Source organism: Eschscholzia californica, unplaced genomic scaffold (assembly GCF_041429995.1).
Source record: "Eschscholzia californica isolate CP2 unplaced genomic scaffold, dmEscCali1.0.p SCAF_3, whole genome shotgun sequence".
NCBI classification, from domain to species: domain Eukaryota; kingdom Viridiplantae; phylum Streptophyta; class Magnoliopsida; order Ranunculales; family Papaveraceae; genus Eschscholzia; species Eschscholzia californica.
In genome coordinates, this window is record NW_028238420.1 from 17,619,111 (window position 1) to 17,640,503 (window position 21,393).

The following is a 21,393-nucleotide window of genomic DNA, read 5'->3' on the forward strand; positions in this document are numbered from 1 at the left end:
TAATTAATCTAAAGAACAACAGTCATAATAGAAGCAAGAGAGAAGAAGATTAATGCACAATGAAGACGGTGAAATAGTCTTCAATCTCATTGGAACTTGAAACATATGAAAATAATATTACTTTTGAAATCACTTACCACATTTGAAATGAAATCATTAGAAGGCCGATGAGAAAATATATGCGAGAGACATTTGTTTTAGACGATTTAAATAACTGAAGTGGGGGAGCGGTACCAAACTGGTGAGCAAAAGTGTAAAAAACAAAACAAAAAGAAAGAAAACGAAGTTTAAGACGCGAAGTCACCATGAGAAGTGAAGAAAACATAAATCAAAGAAATGTGAATAAGAGAATTCAGACCGTGGAAACAAATCTATGGAACTTATGGCGATTCGAAATAGAAATATGGTTTGAATGAATCATAATAATCTATATAACAAAACACAATGTTTTGTGCTGACTGGGACAAATCGAAAGACAAATCCGGTCGTTGGTTGCGATTTTGAGAAGATCCACACCCTTTGATCTATTACCCACCCTAAAAATAAGAAATTTAATCACCCACAAAGTGGAACTGTGTAACCAAACCCTATCTCACCTCCCCCTTTAATTATTTCTTTAATTCGGTCATTATCAGGTCAACCGTTTCACCACTCCACCATCGCCATCTTCATTGCTTTTTCTGCTTTCTCATCAGTGGAGCCCCTCATTAAATCTGTAAAACCAAAAGATTGAAACCATCACTACCGTTTCTTTTTCTTCCTTCCCACTGTTTCACTTCTCCACCATCGTTATCTTCATTGCTCTCTCTCTTTCTTTCTCATCAATTGGACCCCCTTCAGAGAATCCCAATCGCGTTTTAAGAACCCTAATCGAGGTTTTTGTAGAATTATTGACCACTCCCATCTTTCAGGTATGACTTTTTCTATTTCATGGATTTTCATAGACTTTTGGAATTGAAGTTTCTTCTAAATTTTTATTTCATGAGGTCATAGTTTGATCCTAAAGGGGGCGCCCAATTGATTTATCTAATATGATGTGGTTTATGAAACTGAAATTTGTACAGATTTTATGTTTATAATATCATGTGGTTTCTAATGTGATGTGATTTCTCTAATACGATGTGGTTTATAATATCATGTGGTTTCTAATGTGATTTCTCTAATACTATTTTCAGAATTTATTTGTTGATGTTGAGTCTTATTGTGGTAGACTCTATTTCTTGATTTGTTTGGAGGAAGTAGCTTTGGTTTTTTTAGCTTGCTTGAGTTTTGATAGTTTAAATGCCTTCTTATTTGTAAACAAAATAGTTTTTTTTTTGGGTTATTTTCTAAATGGGGGGAAAATGTTGGCAGGTCCATTGGAGTTTAGAAGGAAAATCGTAGTCATCTTCACTTGGGTCTTAATCGGAGGGAAGGAGGCCATTGAATATGACCGAGAAGAGAAAAGGATTTGAACTTAAGAGGGTTGATCATCTTTTCAAAAACTACTCACCTGTAAGTTCTACCAGACCTGCTTCAATTCAATTTTTCTTTTTGTCCCTATGATTGGGTTGAAAAATGGCCGCAGTGAAGAAAACGGTAAGCTCCAGACATAAATTTGGGTTTTTAGGGTTTTCATTAATACTTTTCTCCCTCTCTTGATTTTTGCATAAGAAGACCCATGAGAAGACTTTACAAACCCTTCCTCTTCAGTTAGAAACAACCGAAGAAGAATTCTTTCTTCCATTTTCCCGGTACAGATACAGGGTTTTACAATTTTTTTTTTCGTATTTTGATCATTTCGATTCATATATTTTCAATTGGATATGTTTTCTTCTAATATGTTTTCTTTTGATTAAGTAATTGTATTCTCCATTTACATGATTTCTTTTCTATGTTTGTTGATTATGTATGAATTATATACTCCAGTTACATGAATTTGAAGGTGAGAGATCTAATTTTTTTCTTTGTTTCAGGTTCCCTGATGTTCGTATAAGACATCAATCTATTTGGTGAGATTATATGAATGAAGCACTCACACCCAAGGATGTCGCTTCTTGGAATGTATGTAATGTTGATTTTACAACTAAACTGCATAAAAAGGGTATAACTTCGTCTCCGACTTTATCCATCATATGGTACATAGGTCTTTTTTCCCTTTTGGTAGTGGATCTGAACTTCGTTCTGGTTAATTTATCCATCATATTGGTTTGTTTGTGTTGATAAAATTGTCAAGAAGTTAATGACATATTGAGCTGTTTGGTAGTGCTTAATGTATGTTGTGGTAGGGTTCTGTATCCAAATTAACATTCTACTTTCAGAAATTATTTGTTGGTGTTGAGACTTATTGTGGTAGACTCTATTTCTTGATTTGTTTGGAGCAAGTAGCTTTGTTTTTTTATCTTGCTTGAGTTTTGATAGTTTAAATGCCTTATTATTTGTAAACAAAATAGTTTTTTTGAGTCATCTTCACTTGGGTCTTAATCGGATGAAGGTTCACACATTACAGTACCAAATACCCTTGCTTGAGTTTTGATAGTTTAAATGCCTTATTATTTGTAAACAAAATAGTTTTTTTGGGTCATCTTCACTTGGGTCTTAATCGGATGAAGGTTCACACATTACAGTACCAAATACCAACAACATTGGGGCTATAATCAGTAATGGCGATTACAAGTCGGCCTATAATTAAGTTAATGACGGAGGTTGTTAAACATGATTTAATACATAAATAATTTGAGGCAGTTTTTCGTTTACTTAATTTATGTGCTTCCGAAGTTAATATTGACATATGAGTTTCTGACTTGATGCCTATGTTCGAGAACACCTCTTATATCACAATAATTTATCTTCATGGTTTGGTTCTCGAATACAGTTAATTAAGGTGATGTTCTTGTTTGTCAAAGAAGTAATTTGGTATGACTTAACCATTTTAATGAAGCAACTACCAAAAATTAGAGTCATAATATATTAAGATCTGATTCTTTTTGATGACTTGTGAATTGTGATAATGATTTCTAACATTGAAACTTTGAAGCAGTTTTGTGTTATTCGTACTTGAAGTTTAGTTATTTCAGGCTTCCCCCCACTTTGTTTGTGTAGGGTCTTAATTTTGGTTCCTTAATTTCTCACATTTTTTTGTCACAATTTTGTTGCAGTATTGTGAAATCCTTGGCATGGAGTCGCAATGTATAAAATTCTCCCTGAACCCATTATAATTTCTGCAAAATTGAAGGTATTAATAGGCTGATTTGGTGATTTTAGAAAATGAGTGTTTGTTAAATTTGTTTACAAGGAGAGGTGGTTAATCTTTTGTTGGTGTGTTTGATGTAGCCAAGTAGTCTTTGATGAGTTTGAAGGGATTGAAATAACTTGGAATCAAGTAAAGCTTTATGATCATTTCGATTGAGTCCTAATGATCATGAAAGACTTTATTATGAAATCCATCTTCTTAAGACGTTAAGTTTTTTACTTCTTGGTCGATGCTGCGAAATAGGAACCTTAACTTTATCACTGAGAGTACTACCTTCGGGAGTTTAAGACAGTAAGTACTTTCTTGTTTTATGGTTTTATCCCCTTCCAAATTTTATCCATAATTGTAGTTATATGTTATGTTACATGTGAACATTATCATATTTAAGTCTTCCTATCATTTGAAAATTTTATACATCAACCTATATTACAGTGGCTTATATATTCCTTCAACTATACCAGGTGGGTGGGTCAATAACAATCTTGGCAGAATTTCAATTGATTACATGACTTAGTGCTTTGGTGCTGCGGAATTATTCACTGTTTAAGTCTTCTCTCACCCGTCATTAGTAATATGATACTTTTTTCATTTAGGTTCGGGGTGTGGCAGCTGCAAACCTAAAGCTGCTGGTGTATCTGGAATTTTATCGGAATGTTGTTTTTGTGCCAAGGAATTGTGGTCGGATGAGAAGTTTCTAGCAGGTGACTTATTTTACCGTGATAGCGAAAGTTGAAATTTTTTATAGATAGAGAAATTGTGTTGCAAGCATTGTAACTTTTTATTTTGTCGGAAATTAATTCCAGTAAATCATAGGAGACTATGATTTTGTCAATATTTACATTTTTTTAAGATATTCATGTTTAAAATTGTTATAAAATAACTATTTTATAACTATTTTATAAAGATGGAGATTAACTAAAGATGACAAGGTTTCAAGAAAGCTTAAGATAACTCTTTTATGAAAGATGGAGATTAACTAAAGATGACAAGGTTTCAAGAAAGCTTTACTGATTTTATTCTCTGGATTTTACACCTCTCAAATAACAACAAGTTATGGTATATTTATACCCAAATGAAGTAGCCATAAAGATGACACATGAACTAACCATGTGTAGAAAATTTGTGCCTTGAATCCTGCATGGAGGCACCTCCTCCTTGCATGCATGAGGTGGAGGCAACTATCTCCTTCATGAAGGCACCTCATTACTTCAAGTTAAGTATTATCCATGGGCAACTATAATGCCTCTTAACAATATCCAAGACACTTAGTCTATAGGCATCCAATGCTTACCAATAATATAATGGGCAGCCACATGTAATATAACAATTTAACTGTTTTATATTTATATTATTATTTTTGACAGAATGTTGCTTTTGGAATTTTTTGTATGGCTCGATAACATTTTATTTTTCGGCAAGTGTCAATTACTTTTTGTTGATTTACTATGTCCAATTAGATAAACGACCTAATGAGATGTATAAATTTCTAAAAAAATTTGTGACTTATAACAAATCCAAACAGTCCGTGCCCTACGGGCACGGGTTATATCTAGTCTATATAACAAAACAGGATGGGTTAGTGCTGACTAGGACAAAATCAATGCAAGCTGACTAGGACACAATTATTGCAAGTTAACTGGGACAGAATTAACAAATCGTGTTCAGATCTGGTCCTTCGAATCTCAACCCTTGAGTCCTAGCCCTTGGATCCCACTTTGACAAAACGAATGTTTTTCCTTTTTTTTTTTGGAAATGAATGTTTTTCCTTTGAACACTCGCTAGAAAAACTCCCCTGCACTGCGACTTTTGATTTTCATAAAAAGATGAATCGATTCTTTTCTTCAATCCTTATGTGATCCTTGGTTAAATTCATGAAGGAGATTTTATGTTTAAATCTTTAACACCGAAACAAAAAGAAGATGAAGAGATTCAATGAATATCCCATATTCATGAAGAAATTTGGTCCTGCTAACTTAAATTTGCCTTTAGTTTTTCTTTGTGGGTGATGATGAAGATGCTTTTCAGCATTCGTCTCTCCTTTTGGTCAAATCTCTCTATTTTTTGTTACTGATAGTGAATATTTTTCTAAAACATCAAAAGTAGAGAAATAATTAGTCCTGGCATTCTCAATTTTTTTTTTTTTTTAATTGTGCATTCTCAATATTTCAATGGTGACCTTCTTTGTTTGTTCAGGAAATATGCAATTGGTTTAATGAACTGTTACCTGCAGTTGTTGGATGAAAATTTTCAACCAAATAACCCATTGTATATCAAGGTTAATTTCGAGTTGCAGTTGTTCGATAAAAATCCTCAACCAAATACTCCACTGTATTTCAAGGTTAATCTCTTTAATCTTCACTATATTTAGTTTTTTCTTAAATAGCTCTGGTTTGTCGGGTGGATTAGGAATTTGTTTTCCATTTACTGTGTAATGTTCATTATTGACTCATCTCTTTAATTGTTGTCAAAATTGAAAATGGAATGCTTTGGCAAGCTATGGAAAAGGTTCATCGTATTTCTTTACCAGTATATTTTTTCTAATACTATAAATATAATATATGTTTTCATATTTCTCATGTTTTGGTAAGTAACAATGGGTTGTTCAAAGAGCAGTGGACATGAAGATTGATGTGAATCCTTCAAAAGAATGTGGTAAGAGGGTGATGAGGGTGTTGATGATCAAGTTGTTAAGGTTGTCGACAATACCGATATTTTTCTTAGCAAGTTTAAAACCATCTTGTTGTGAAGTTGCACGACGGGAATCTTCTACTATTTGTAGGAACCACCTCCCTTCGACAAGAAACAGTTCTGGGCATACATGGAAAACTACAAACCACTCAAGTCATTTTTAAAACCTTTCATCTCTCTCTTGATGAAGTGATTAAAACCCCAAAAGAAATTTCTCTCTGTCATTTGATCAGTCCCTTCTACTAATGTTCTAATCAATTCTTGAAAGTCCTCATCAAAATATCTCTTTCCAACTTAAAAGGCAAAGATGATGATACCCTGTCACGTAGCACCGCTGCGACACTCAAATCTCAGAGTCAGAAAACCTCAAAGTGAGAAGATACCTTGTTTGAAATTTTTATCACTATATTTATGAAGACTCAGGAGAACAATGATGTTGCCTATACGGATTAAAATTATAGAAGTTAATAGTATATATGGATTCAAATTATTGAAGTTAATATTATTTTTTGTATAAGATGGATTCTTTTTTCCTCTCAATTGTGTTTCAGTTGGAGCGCTACAGACGCAATAACGTAATTTTCATCCTTCCATTGGAATCATGAATGACAAATGGTCAGTTGCGAGGCATAGTAAACCTCTATCAAATCTCCATTCTCTCCGTCTTCACAATGCACTTTTTTCGCTCAATTTATGCTTCCTTCTTCAGCTTATATGATTCCTGTTTGATTCGTAGTTTCTTCTTCAGTCAATTTGAAGTTTATTCTAGGTCAATTCAAGGAATTTCAATTTCAAGTAAGTTCAGTTTAAGCTGATATGATTCCCCATTGACAATTTCAAGGAATTCGTAGTTTCTGCCTCTTTTTAGTTTGTTTGATTTGTACCTCCTTTCCTGTTTGATTTGTAGTTTCTTCTAGGTCCACTTAAGGTTCAAGGAATTTCAATTTCAAGTAAGTTCAATTTAAGTTTATATGATTCCTCATTGACAATTTCAAGGAATTCGTAGTTTCTGCCTCTTTTTAATTTGTTTGGTTTATAGCTTCTTTCCTATTTGATTTGTAGTTTCTTCTAGGTCTACTCAAGGAGTTTCGATTCCAAGTAAGTTCTATTTATGTTTATGTGCTTACAGACTGATAGTTTTTTCTTCCCTCCTTCATAAAATATTTGTGACAATTTCTTCTTTCCTTTTATGATAAAATCTTCTTGACTCGCAATTTATGATTCCTTTCGTCAGATTGTACGTCGAAAGACTATTGTTCCTAGACTTTACGGTTCTACACTTTTCGGTTAAGGAAATCTTTACTAACAAATTCAAATCGTTTTATGCAAAGTTTTCCTGTCTTCTGCTTTCCTGAATGTTTTTCCAATATCTATTCTATATTACATTACACTAAAGTTAGTATCAAGTAACTACTTGTGTGCTGAAATTCGACCTCATTTTTAAAAGACACACTCTAGTGTAGTAGATGGCGAAATGCAGCTATCCACCTACCATGGCAATACTGTGTACAATACATGAATTCAGCCAGTCCTCAATTCACCAAATAATCTATACTCTAAAACCCAATTAAACCTAAATCCTCGGTTAGCGAAAGGAAGATTGACCATATATGCTCTAGCATCATAACTGTAGTTAAGAGCAGATACATGAGTCCATTGCATTTTTTTCCTTGAAAGTAATCTCAAAGTGACATGAGCAAATTTCATAGTTGATGTGTCTTCTTACTTTTTGCTTATTTCAGACCATAAAATTTATGTACTTAACGATTAACAACAGTAGGTAAATGTTGTTGATTCATCTAGAGTTTCTACGGATCTATGTTTTGTTGTTTCTGCTACATTTACTTTCATTTCATATATGCATTGTTTCATAAATAATAGATTTGTTTTTGCCTTCATTTATATCATATATGATATATCGATACTCTATTTTATGTAGCAATTTGATTCACATAGACTAATGTTATTCCTAGCCTACTAAGATGAAAGATTTTTCGTGGAGAGAATTGGTGCAGCTATGCTTATTGAAGTTCATGATATTTCAAATGTAACATTACCCATTAAAAAAGGACCATGAGTAATGATCTCCATCTCATACTATGGTTCCTTGAATTTGAGGTTATAGTCGTAGAACTTCACGTGTATAATGGAAATGTTCTAACATATCTCGTGAGAAACTACTATATTTGGTCGAGTTCAAAATTTTGATATTTGAGTTTTCCCTAAGCCACTTGCGGGGGATTGATTTATTGTTGTTTCCTTTGATTTCTGAGGATTTAAGTGCGCTTATCTTTTTCCCATTTTTCTTCAAGAATGAATTTGAAATGCAAAAGTCAAATCAAACAAGAGGAAAAACATCAAAGATCTTGAGCTAAGACTATGGCTAGAAGTTATGGTAGGATATTTTCCAATTTAAATCATAATCAATGATGGAAAGGTCATAGGGAGTGTTTTTTACGAAAGTTTTTATAAGACGTTTGTCGTTGTCCTTTTTGTCATGTCTGGTATTGTACTCACATCTATGTAAACATCTCTCTTTAGTCACACAACTAGCAATAAGTACATATTTTACAAAAAGAAAAATTGATGATATTATCGCATTTTTTTCACTATGTCTTTTCTTTTTATTTTACCGCCATTATATTTGTTCTTCGGCATATAAAGTGTTTAATTGAAGTATCCGTGTCGGAGGCACAGGTTATAGCTAGTCTATTACAAAGAAGAATAAAGAGTGAATTAATCGTCAAGTAACTATTATATTTTAGGGAGAAGTGAGGAGTTAGAAAACTAATTTTAAAGAATGGATTAACCGTTTAGTAACTGTATGTACAAAGTTTTCTCCACCGTTTGATCTAAATGAGCCTAATTTTTAACCAAAATCAATATAGAACAAAAGGTGAGAAAGTGGTTTGTTAAACCTACGGTGAGAGGAGAGAGATAGAGAAAAATGTAAAACATTTCTTAACCTTTAAAGAAGAAAAATTCAGATTATAATCTAACGGAATGTCTCATATATAAGTTTACAGCTCACCTCAAAAAAGGTTGCAGCATCCAGCAACAACTACACCATTCATGGAACCATCATCTAATCTTCCTTGTACACAAAAAATATCAAAGAGAAAAATTAGAAGAAGAAAAGAAGCAGAGATACCACCTGCAATTAAACCAACTAACATAAACAACCCAGAAGGATAACAAATATAAATCCACTATATATCTACTATATCCACTACCACTTCTATCATTTCTTATTTAATATGAATAGACCAAAAAGAAACAAACGACCGAGAGATATAGAGTGAATTTATTTGGGAGGATAAATAAGGAAGCAGAACATATTATGGGTGGTTACAGAGATTTCCTCTCCACTAATTTCTCTCACTCCCATGATCTTCTCTATGTTGTAAGGTATTATATGTTAAATGTCCATAATGGTCTTTCAGTTAATTACATTAAAGTTAAGTTAGCCCGTAATTTCTCACACAAATGAGGGTATTAACATTTACCCTCATTTTTGTAGATGTTAGAGTTAGTTGTTTTAAAATTCAATTTTAGTCGTTAGATTGCAAATTTGCATTTTAACGTATTGCAAAAGAGAAAATGAAGGAAGTTAGAGTTAGTTGTTTTAAAACTCAATTTTAGGCGTTAGATTGCAAAATCGTGGATGGAAATCTGACAGACTTGGAATATTTCAAACATAAATCAACGGATGAGCTCAAAAAAAACCATTGCGTTTTATATAATACATACATCTATATAACAAAACAGAACATTTTTTGCTGACTGGGACACAATAAATACTAATGTTGCTGACTAGGATAAATGCCCCATTGGGTCAAATCTGACCAGTCAAATCGTGTCCTTTTGTATCCTTATCACTGAGTTTCAACCTGTTAACCTTTCATAAATTTTTCATTTTGTCCACCCTCACATTAAAATATGTGTAAAAAAACAATTAATCTAAACCGTTAACCCATTGCTTGAATGACCAAGATTAATGAGAGAGACTTGTTCCCCCAAATCAATTTTCATTCTTCCCCAATCGACTCAGCTCCTTCTCATCCTCCATTGAAGACTTCCGTTACAATCCTCCATATGTATCCTCCATTGACTATTTTTTTAACCATTGCACGTTATAATTTTCCTCCATCTCCTTATTCAATCTCTATTTCCATTTTCTGTCTGCAAGAATTCTCTTTAAATTCTAGGGGTTTTGATGTTCAAAATGTTATTTATTTTGCTTGATCTTTCTGATTCTTGTTACTAGATAATGATTATCTCAGTCATGTTATGGTTATCTTTAAATGTATTTGCTTAATTTTGTTTTGTTTTCTCCCATTTCAGAGCCTCAGGTATTTGGCATAGATAGACTTAAAATGTGATGAAGAAAGTATATCTCATTACAAACCTCTTAGAGGTATTTATAGGATTACAAAGGATAACATAATATATTCTATAATCCCTCATATGTTGCTAATTCCTTGATATCATACAATTCTTATTTTATCTCAAATATTTGATCTTGATATCTTGATCTTTTGCCAACTATTATTATTCACAAGATTAAATCCAATATTCCATAATATACTATCATGCCAACACTCCCCCTCAAGGTGGAGCATAAACATCATGCATGCCCCAGCTTGACAAGTGAGCTATTGAAGGCTTGAATTGAAACAACTTTAGTTAGAATATCCGCCAATTGGTCTGAGGTTTTCACATATGGAACTTCAATGATTTTGTCTTCAAATTTTTCATATATGAAATTACGATCTATCTCCACATGTTTAGTACGGTCATGTTGAATAGGATTCTCTGAAATCTTAATAGCTGATTGATTGTCACAATATAACTTCATAGGTTCCGTAGGAGGAAAACCTAACTCTTCCATAAGCCTTTTCAGCCACTATAGTTCTTGAATTCCTTTGACCATTACTCGGTATTCAGCTTCCGCGCTGGATAACGAGACAACCTTTTGTTTTTTACTCTTCCAACAAACTAGATTACCACTAACGAATGTGAAGTATCCGCTAGTTGAACGTCGTTTATCTCCTTTTGCACCCCAATCAGAATCACAATAACCTGTAATTGTGGTATTATAGTTCTTGGAGAACATTATACCTTTTCCTGGTGTGGACTTTAAATATCGTAAGATCCTAATGACGGTGTTCATATGAGCCTCACTTGGATTATGCATAATTCGACTTACCACACTAACTGCGTATGCGATATCTGGTCGCGTATGTGATAAGTAAATTAAGCGACCAACAAGTCTTTGATATCTTCCTTTGTTAGTGGGAACTTGATCAGGAAGTTCCTCTAACCCATGATTTTGCTCAATCGGTGTATTGATGGGTTGACAACTTAATGATGGGTCATGAAAATGTCCCATCTAAGTCGTTTAATTTAGTCGAGTTAGTTCGTTTCGAGTCTTTATTATCATAAAATGGTTGGTTTTCTTGATTAGGTGTCTTTTGCAGAGTTAGGTTTGAAAAACGGTTAAAAACGAGGAAAAAATGCATGAAGGGTATTTTGGTCATTTGGAGTCAAGGACATTCTGGTAATTTGGCCAAGGTCAGTGCATGGGTGAAAAGTAGAGGTCGAGACGAGTCCGTAGGAGAAAACGGAAGTCAAATCGGAGTCCGGACGAAGGAATAAATCAAGGTCAAAGTTGAGTCAAAGGATGTTGACTGGTGGGACACCTTCAGGCATGGTTCTGGCGTGCGGTATACAGGAAGACACGTGGCGCGCTTAGGAGGCCGGATCATCCAATCCCCGTATTTCCGTTAGCATCGAAGTGAACTCTATAGGACTGATCCGGTATAACTCGTTGCAGCTAAGTTAGGTGGTCCCAATCCCGCCTTTTAACCTCAGCCACTTCCTTCCGCGTTTCTTTGATCTAACGGACTTCGTTGATTCCGCCCAAGGATGCCAACAGCCGAGCACGTGTCTAGCATCCAACCGCCGAGATCCCGCCAGCTCCTTCATCTCACGGTCCATGATTGCTGCCGTACTTATAATTGCTCGGCTGAGAGGCACTCTAGCGTCCGTTTCCCAGCACAAACCCTAAGAGCTCTAACACGCTGACACGTGTCTCCTTTATCCCTCCTTTAATAAACCAGCCGACCATACTTGTGTAACGTAAGGTTTTTTATATTTTAAGCCCCTAGAATTCCCGAAGTAGCCCTCCATTTCCAACCTTCTACCATTTTAACCTCAACAAAAACCCTAACTTTATTTAATAGCACTTGCTCCTCCATTAAAACTTAGACTTGAAAACCCTCTCAATCTCCTCTTACCTATCCCCTCTTACCTATCCCCTCTTATCTATCCCTTCTTACCTATCCCCTCTTACCTATTTCTTTCTCCAACCTATTCTCTCTTCTCTACTACTAAATCCATCTTTCTCTACTCCTTTCTATTTCTTTCCCATACTTTCTTCTTCCCTCTTTTTAGTATTAGTAGTAGTAGCTAGTCTTCTTCTTACTAATACTAGTACTACTACTACTTCTTCTCTACCACTATTATTCTTCCATTAATAGTTTTCTCCTTCTTCCTTCCATATTCTTCTATCATCTTTATTCCCTTTCATCTCTTCTTTCCAACTTCTTTCTACATCTAATTTCTTCCTTCTCTTTCTTTTTCTTATTTGGGTGGCAATAAAATAGCTATTTACTTGGATTTCTTTGAGTAAAATTCTTGAGCACAAATGGAGCAAATCTTGGACAAATTGGAGATACATGGGGATATGGAATTTGAACATTTTTAGTGATTTTTTTCCATTAATTTCTTAGTATTTTCATTTATTTTACAATGTCAATGAATGTTACTCTAGATTCCATGTATAGTTAATTTAGCAATCTAAGGTTGTAGATGAAACCCATTTTGGATCTTTGTAATACTTGTCTTGATTAATTAAATCCTTTGATGTGCTTTAATGTCTATTGATTGTTTACCTATATGGATTGGATTTTCTTTCCATTACTCATTCCTCATAATTAGATATTTCATACTTTCGTTAAGTTGTTAGATGGGGTATGCTTTTTAGACGATGAATAATAGTTAAGCGATTCGAATCTCTATAAGGAAGACAATTAGAATTAGTAATTATAAAATTGTTTTATCTAGAACATCATCCGGAATCCAAATAGTTCATTATATTGGATATCGAGTAAATACAAAAGAGATTTAAGTAATTAAGTGCTTGTTTTATAAAACAAAATTATGCGGTGGATTTTATAACCGTAGATATCTTCTTACCTCTCACTTAGATAGTTTAGTTCGTTTTATTTATTTTCTTATTTCTTGCAAATCAATTATCAAATTTATGAGTGGGGTGTGTGTGTGTTTTAGTCTAAGTAGTTATTGACATTTTGATTATTGGGCTAAACTCGCCGTCAATATTCGAAGTTACCTACCTATTCCTTGGGACGATTTCCCGATTTACTAACATACTATAACTTGACCCCGTATACTTGCGGGAATAGACCTATTTTTAGGCCTATCACTTAACATACCAGCCTCCTTCAACAGATCGAGAATATATTTGCGTTGTGATAAAAAAATTCCTTGCTTGGATCTGATAACTTCAATGCCCAAAAAATACTTTAATCCTCCAAGGTCTTTCATGTCGAATTCAGATGACAAACAAGTCTTCAACTTAGTCATTTCATCTATATCATCACCTGTAACAATCATATGCAGTTAACTTACCATTTTGTCTCTTCAAAAATAAGGTGTGGTCTGCATTGCTTTGAGTATAACCATATTTCTTCATTGCTAGTCGGAATCTCCCAAACCATGCCGTGGGTGATTGTTTTAAACCATATAATGCTTTGTTTAACCTGCACACTGAATTTGTATTATCGGAAGTATTGTAACTAGGAGGTATATTCATATCAATTTCTTCTGATAAATCTCCATGTAAAAATGCATTTTTTACATCATATTGTTGTAATGGCCAATCTAGGTTAGCAGCAATAGACAATAAAACTCGAATGGTATTTAACTTTGCGACAGGCGCAAAAGTCTCTTGATAGTCAACACCATATGTTTGTGTGAAGTCACGAGCCACTAACCTTGCTTTGTACCGATCAACCGAACCATCTGGCTTATGTTTTATTGAAAATACCCATTTACATCCAACTGGTTTCTTGCCTTCTGGTAAAGTTACGATGTCCCAAGTTTTATTTCTTTCTAGAGCCTGCATCTCCTCAGCCATGGATTTTGCCCACTTAGGGTCATTTAACGCTTCTTCAGCTCTTGTAGGAATTATGACATTTGCCATTTTGTTAACAAACCCTTGAATACTATCAGGTAAATATTTACTAGAAACATAATGAGCAATTGGATACCTGACGACTTTTGAGTTGTCAGGTGAATATCTCTCTGGTGGCTTTCCTCGGTTACTCCGAGAAGGTAATTGATACCTGTCATTATCACTAGGCAACACTGGAACATCATCATTAATTAAATTACTAATATTAATATTATCCTCAAAATTAGTACATACCTCAGGATCCACATCAGAAGAAGAATTATTGGTAGGTACTGTCGAAGAAGGGGGTTCTTCAATATTTCGTTGCATCACTTGATTAGGACTATGATCTATGTTAGGTCCTTCATCTACCATATCCTGTATTGAGAATGTCGGATCACTATTATCTGTTGAGGCTAAATCACTTAACAAACATCTTAAATCATTATTGTCAGGTAGTAAACTTGTCCACCTTTTCTCTTCACTCATATTCTCCCCTGAAGATTAGAGGTGGACGTTGGAGAAAAATACAAATGTGCCTCAAAAAAAGTAACATCCATAGTAATGTATAACTTCTTGGTAGGAGAGTGATAACATTTATACCCCTTTTTGTGAGGAGAATACCCAATAAATACACACTTTAATGCACATGGATCAAGTTTATTATGTTGATGTTTAGGGATATGAATAAATACTACACATCCAAATATTCGAGGCTCTAGATTTAAATGTGATGGGATGCTACAATAGCTAGAAAATTTTTCGAATGGAGTCTTGAAGTCTAGGACACTGCTATGTACACGATTGATAAGATAAACAGCGTAGGTAATAGCATCTCCCCAAGAAACAGGTTGCATATTTGCACCAATTAAGCATGCACGTGTGACTTCTAAAATATGGCGATTTTTCCTTTCTGCCACGCCGTTTTGTTGTGGGTAAAGGAACATGTTGTTTCATGAATTATCCCATTATCTTGAAGATAAGACTTCAAGACTTGATTAATAAATTCACCACCATTATCGGACCTAAGAACTTTCATTGTAGTAGAGAACTGTGTTTGTATCATCTTATGAAATAAGCGGAAGCATTCTGAAACATCACTTTTATTCTTCATTAGATAAAGCCAAGTCACACGACTACAATCATCAATAAAAATCACAAACCAACGAAAACCAGACAAAGTAGGAACAGGAGCAGGACCCCACACATCTGAATGAATCAAAGCAAATGGTTCTGTCGCCTTACTGGTGCTCAAAGGATAATTAATACGATGACTTTTAGCTAATACGCAAATATCACAATGAAAATCAGAAAGTTTGCAATCTAAAAATAGGGTCGGAAATAAGTGTTTGATGTAACCAAAAGAAGCATGGCCAAGTCTTCGATGTCACATCCAAATTTTACTTTGTTTAACTGACGAAGAACCTTGATTCATTAAGACAATTCCTGGACATACATCATCAACATAATATAGCCCCCCTCTCTTAGTACCACGCCTAATAATCTCCTTGATGTTGAGGTCCTGAAAAAGACAAAATTGAGGATACATTAACACTAGACAATTTAATTGTTCAGTTACTTGAGACACGGATAGAAGATTATTAGATAGTGAGGGACCATATAATGTATGCTCAAGAGATAATGAAGGTGTTAACACCACTGTCCCTGCACCGGTGACAGGGGATGATACTCCATTGGCGTTAGATACATGTGTTCGACGCGGTATATTCAAACTTTGTAAAAGTGACCGGTCAAAGGTCATGTGATCAGTAGCTCCTGAATCAATGACCCATCCGGTGTCTTTGATTGAGTCTATGTTTATAAAAACATATCCAATATTACCTGTTGAATGACTCGATATATCAGAGTCACCAAGTTCAGTTGATACTGATGAAAAAACTTCAACATTTGATGGTATATCACAGGTACTAGATGATACCAGAACTACAGCTTTCCCATCTACCTTGTCACCTTCTTTTTTACTACGTCGTTCACGAAATTTTTTTTCATTAAAACCATCCCACCAATCTGGGTAACCGTGTAACTTAAAACAATTTTCTACAGTATGCTTAGAATTTCCACAATGAGTACACCCTTTTTCACTTACATTTCGAGTTTTTAAGTGATTATTTCGATGTTGATTGATAGTAGTTTTAGCTGCCATGGCCATACTGGATTCTACATTATTATTTAACATGGTATTTCTTCGTTGTTCTTCACTACGAACCATAGCAAATGCAGATTCTGGATTTGGAAAAGAATTTGTGCGAAGAATATCACTTCGCACTCGATCATAGATATCATCAAGACCAGCCAAGAAAATATAAACACGTTCTTCTTCAATTTCTTTTTGACGAGTAAGTATAACATCAGGTTGCGTGAATGTGATTGGCTTGCGATAATCTAGTTTCTGCAATATTTTGTGTAAATCAGCAAAATATGTAGACACAGATTTACCGTCTTGTTTCATACGCATAGCCTGACAAGACAGATCATATATTACTGATCTATCTGCTCCTTCGTTATAAGTTTGAGATAAAGTATCCCAAATCTGTTTTGCAGTGGGAAGTCGAACAAATAATATCATTACATCGGGTTCCATGGCACCGACAAGCCAACCTTTCACTATAGCATTCTCTATACACCATTTCTCGTACAAAGCATCATCAATAGAGGGTTCTTCTATTTTTCCTGTTAGATATCCCAATTTTCCTCGACCTGCAACAAAAGTTTCAACAACTTGGGACCAAAGACAGTAAAGTTTCACCCCGTAAGGAATGGTCACTGGTTCAGGTACAAGATTTGAGGTTCTAGATAAGTCACTCATATTTGATAAAAAAAAAAGATAAAGAAACAAATCGCAGTACTCCACTAATCAATCAAAGTAACAAGGAATAAATCGAAACCCTTTCGTTCTCTTTTGTTTTCAAAAAAGAAAAAAAAAACAATGGTAATATTGAACCGCTCTATATACCAACTTAAAATGTGATGAAGAAAGTATATCTCATTACAAACCTCTTAGAGGTATTTATAGGATTACAAAGGATAACATAATATATTCTATAATCCCTAATATGTTGCTAATTCCTTGATATCATACAATTCTTATTTTATCTCAAATATTTGATCTTGATATCTTGATCTTTTGCCAACTATTATTATTCACAAGATTAAATCCAATATTCCATAATATACTATCATGCCAACAGATAGCATATGCTGCCTTGCTACAGATAGTAATTTTTCTTAATTTTGTGGTTTGAGTTCGAAAATGGTAGCATTTAAGAGGAAATGCTAATGAAAGAGTATAATGGATGGTTTTTTACTTTTGGGGTTACTCATTTTTGTATAGATAGATTATATCCAAAAGATGTGTTGTTTTCCAAATTACAACTATTTTGTCTTTACAAAAAAAATTACTGCCGGTAGAGAATTTAGTAGAACAACAGATGTTGTGTATTACAGAATTGTCTTTCGGCATCAGAAGCAAGACTCGAAGACCTTCTTTTAATGAAATAATGGATAATGCAATGGTTCTACACACGTTGAACATTTTCAAAAAGATAAGTTTAGGTATGAATCCCTACAATCCCATTTCAGTTCACACATATTGTGGTATTAGAAACTACGCCAATCAGTTCTTGGTTTTTACCAAGTTAAAAAACATCACAAAGGGTCTAATGAATCTCTATGTGCAAGAGTTTAGCAACAACTTCAGAATTTCTTAATCGAAACGGAAGAAGAAGAATCATATCGATAGAAGTTATAACAGAACTTCTCAATTCTAATGTGTTGATGATGTGGTTTAGAAGTTCTTAATCGAAATGGAAGAAAAAGAAGAATAAGAAGAAGAATTGATAGCAAAGGTCATAGGAATACGTCGTCGTTACTTCATGAGTTTGATTTGTTATTAATTTTTACTAATTAGTTGACAACTCCCTGGCGTTTTTTTTATCTTGTTTATGAATGAACAGGGTTCCTTGTTCAATGTTGTAGCCAGAATAATCTACTTGCATTTCCAGTCTCTAACAAACCATCCTTACAATAACTTTTTTTCCAACATCGAAAACATATATAAACATGTACAATGATATGTTGTTGCTCTAAATTGGCGATGTTGGGATAAATTATGTTATTTACATCCATTGGCTATATGTTGTGGTCCTAATAGTATAAATCTGTTAGAGCTTGATCAGCTCTTCGGATCAAACTCTTTTCTCCTAATCTTTTTATTATTTTCCATCTATTGTCATAATCTGGTAAGCCTAAGCTATAGTGGTAAGATCTTTTTTTCCTTCCTCTACAAGTATTTAGATTTTTTATTTAATCGTCAGTTAGAAACAACCCTCTTTTCTTATTAAGTGATATATGCTCATATCATTTTTTCATTCTTAATTTTAATGGGTATAGGGTGTGCTCTGAATTCTGATGCTTCCTATTATTTAATTTGCAGGTTAAAGCTTTGATGTCAATAATCTGGTAGCCAAATTGTTTGTTTTGATCTTAGTACATCTCATGCATAAGATTTGACTTAATTGCTAAAAAATCCTAAAGTTTTGTAGCCAGGACAATTAGGAAAATAGTTAATCCCTTTTTCCACTTCAATGGAGTTTGGTCACTACAACTGCTTTTGGAACATGGAAAAGATGAAGGTTTTACTGCTACATGAGTGAGTATTTCAATGAGCAAGAGTCTGAAGAAAGAGAACAATCAGCATGAATGGAGAATTCCTCCAAAGATTCCACTCTATGAATATGAAATTAGTAATGTACATGTTAGACCTTGTCCTTTTTTATTATTGTTTGAGTCTTTGAGAACATAATAATTTCAGATTTTTGGTTATTCCTGACCCTAACCAAACGTGAAATCTTTCAGTGTGTCTCAATCTTCCTTTTTAAGCTGGAAAAGGTAATGGCGCTTGCAGATTCTTTTTTTTCTATTGTCGAAAGTAAAGATCACATTGTTTGTTACTCTCGTATTCCAAAGCCAGACCAATAAAACCTAATCATCTATAGGTAATATATCTCACAACAATTAACAGACAAGAGCAACAACGCCTACAGTTTCGGGGTCATCCTTCTCGAGTTGATTTTCAGCCAAGAAACTATATCTTGCGAAAGCTTTGACGTTACAATACTTGTGTCTATAATTCAGAATGAAGTACTTTGCTTTCTTATATGAACCACTATTTCTAAAACGAGAAAAAGACACAACACCCTGCGACAATGGGCTTCCTATCAACCGCTTGAGTGCCTTGGCTTTAGTATTCCCTTCCTATTTTTTATTTCTCAAGTTCACTCTCGGAAGCACGAATTACAACCTACCATTATATTGTGTTTTAACACGTAAATGTTCAACAAACATGCTCGTGCCGTAGGCACGGGTTATACCTAGTATATATATATATATATATATATATATATATATATATATATATATATATATATATATATAATCTAAGTCCCTCTAATCCAAGGTTTTTTATCTAAATGTACTTTTATTGAATGTGGTATGTGATTTTAGTTTTCATGATTCAATGTAATTCTGATTATAGTAAAATCACAAATTTTGATTAGCATTTTACAGATTCTAGTAAAAATCCTCAATTTGGTTTAGCGTTGAACATAAACCTATGTTTTTTTCTTTAGCGATATACTGTTCTAAATCCTAATTTGGGTTTTAGTTCTACAATAAATCATATCATATTTTAATTTTGTTTGTCTAGTGATGCACCGGAAAAGGTTGCACACCCAAGCGGAGGTATCAAGTAGTAACCGGTAAAACCGGAGTCGATCCAAGGATAGGAAGGTGATTCGGATAACGAAGGAGTCTCCTTCGCCGGTCTAAGTATCACTAGCTAACTTAGACTAAAAAGGAAAGGAACAAAGATAAATGAGGGGTTTTAGATTGAATGAGTAACAAAACAAGAAAGCAAGCAAACCTAACTAAACAATATAAGTAAAACGGGCGAGAGAGATTCGAGAGAAGTATCCGAGGAACAAGAGTCGGGAGACGGTAAGACTCGATTCGGGCAAACATCGATCGAGAGGGATACTTCGATCCACGAGATTGAAAGTAACAAACACTAAGCATCTACTCGCATGAAAATGTAATTAACTTTACCCACATTGACAATCCTAAGCATCATGTGTCTAACTAAGCATAATCGATCAAACGTCACTAAGCATCGACTATGAAACTTATACACACTATCTAATGAATTGCAAATGAACCAGTATGACACTAATAAGTATAATACGTCTAAGTAAGAATGATGGATCAAAGGTTAGTAAGCATCGATCATCAAACTAAGTACGCATTATCGAACTTTGTATCAATAGACGATTCATGTTTCAATTCAAGTCCGAGACATCCTAGGCCGTCCCAGACGCATTCTAGATGCGTCTGGAGAAGCTTCCATGCATCTCAGACTATCCGACATGCACTCGGGATCCCTGGGACGTGCCCTGAACCCGAGACGCATCCGTCCCGGACTGGAATTCCGAGACGCTCTCAGGTTCCCTGGGGCGTGTCTAAGACACACCCTTAATCCGAGAGACGCTTCCGTCTCGGACTCCCAGTCTGAGACGCGTCTTGTCGGGACGCGTCCTGCACGCATTCCGACCAGCACTTTAGAAACTTCTAAATTTTTGAAAAAAACTCCAAGTTTCCTTTTTTTTCTTTCAAAGTTGTTGTTCCAACTAGTTTAGATACTTCTAAAACCCAAAATTTGATTATCAACCAATTTCGAAAATCAATGAAAGTCAACACTTTTCAATACCGAAATCAATCAAAATCGAATCTTTTGAAACTCTTTTCAATCATCAACTTTGAAAAAACAATTTGAATAACTTTAAATCACATTCAAAATAAACAAATTGAAGTCTAAAACACTTTTAGACATAACTATCTATCTAATCAATCATGGATTAGTCCGAAACTTAACAAAAATTAGCTACGTGCAAGAGGCTCTGACGCCACAGTCGGGTTATGGAGTCTCCTAGTGTTGTTAGCGGAATCTCAGACATCTAATGTCTAACACTAGTATCCCAGGATTCTCATGCATAAGCTAATAATCAACTAAGAAGTTAGAGATTACCTTAATCGTTAAATTTTCCCTCGAACCTTTGCAATCGAATGTGAAGATCAAGAGCTCCAATTGTTGCTCCTCTATGCAAGACACTCGAATGATCAACTTGATCTCCCACCTTTGTTG

General features: G+C 34.4%; 1 protein-coding gene and 2 long non-coding RNA genes across 5 annotated transcripts; 2 read left to right on the forward strand and 1 right to left on the reverse strand.

Moving 5' to 3' along the window:
• The first annotated feature begins 665 nt into the window (after nucleotides 1-665).
• LOC147548781 (uncharacterized) lies at nucleotides 666-4,098 on the forward strand. 3 transcript variants are annotated; one of them, XR_015237283.1, is made up of 7 exons: nucleotides 666-911; nucleotides 1,354-1,494; nucleotides 1,654-1,733; nucleotides 1,956-2,083; nucleotides 3,138-3,214; nucleotides 3,313-3,523; nucleotides 3,826-4,098. It is a non-coding gene; the product is annotated as an uncharacterized LOC147548781 (long non-coding RNA). The 3 variants fall into 3 exon arrangements; XR_015237284.1 differs by having other exon boundaries at nucleotides 1,657-1,733; XR_015237285.1 differs by lacking the exon at nucleotides 1,654-1,733.
• Nucleotides 4,099-4,980: 882 nt separating this feature from the next.
• Nucleotides 4,981-8,169, forward strand: LOC147548782 (uncharacterized). Its single transcript, XR_015237286.1, has 6 exons — nucleotides 4,981-5,956; nucleotides 6,472-6,552; nucleotides 6,657-6,715; nucleotides 6,828-6,870; nucleotides 6,993-7,018; nucleotides 7,894-8,169. It is a non-coding gene; the product is annotated as an uncharacterized LOC147548782 (long non-coding RNA).
• A 6,897-nt stretch (nucleotides 8,170-15,066) lies between these two features.
• LOC147548783 (uncharacterized) lies at nucleotides 15,067-17,004 on the reverse strand. The gene is made up of 3 exons (XM_086668119.1): nucleotides 15,757-17,004; nucleotides 15,603-15,699; nucleotides 15,067-15,458 (listed from the first exon to the last, which is right to left on the reverse strand). Exons 1-3 carry the CDS (start codon nucleotides 17,002-17,004, stop codon nucleotides 15,067-15,069), a joined length of 1,737 nt encoding a protein of 578 aa, XP_086524245.1.
• Nucleotides 17,005-21,393: the final 4,389 nt, after the last annotated feature.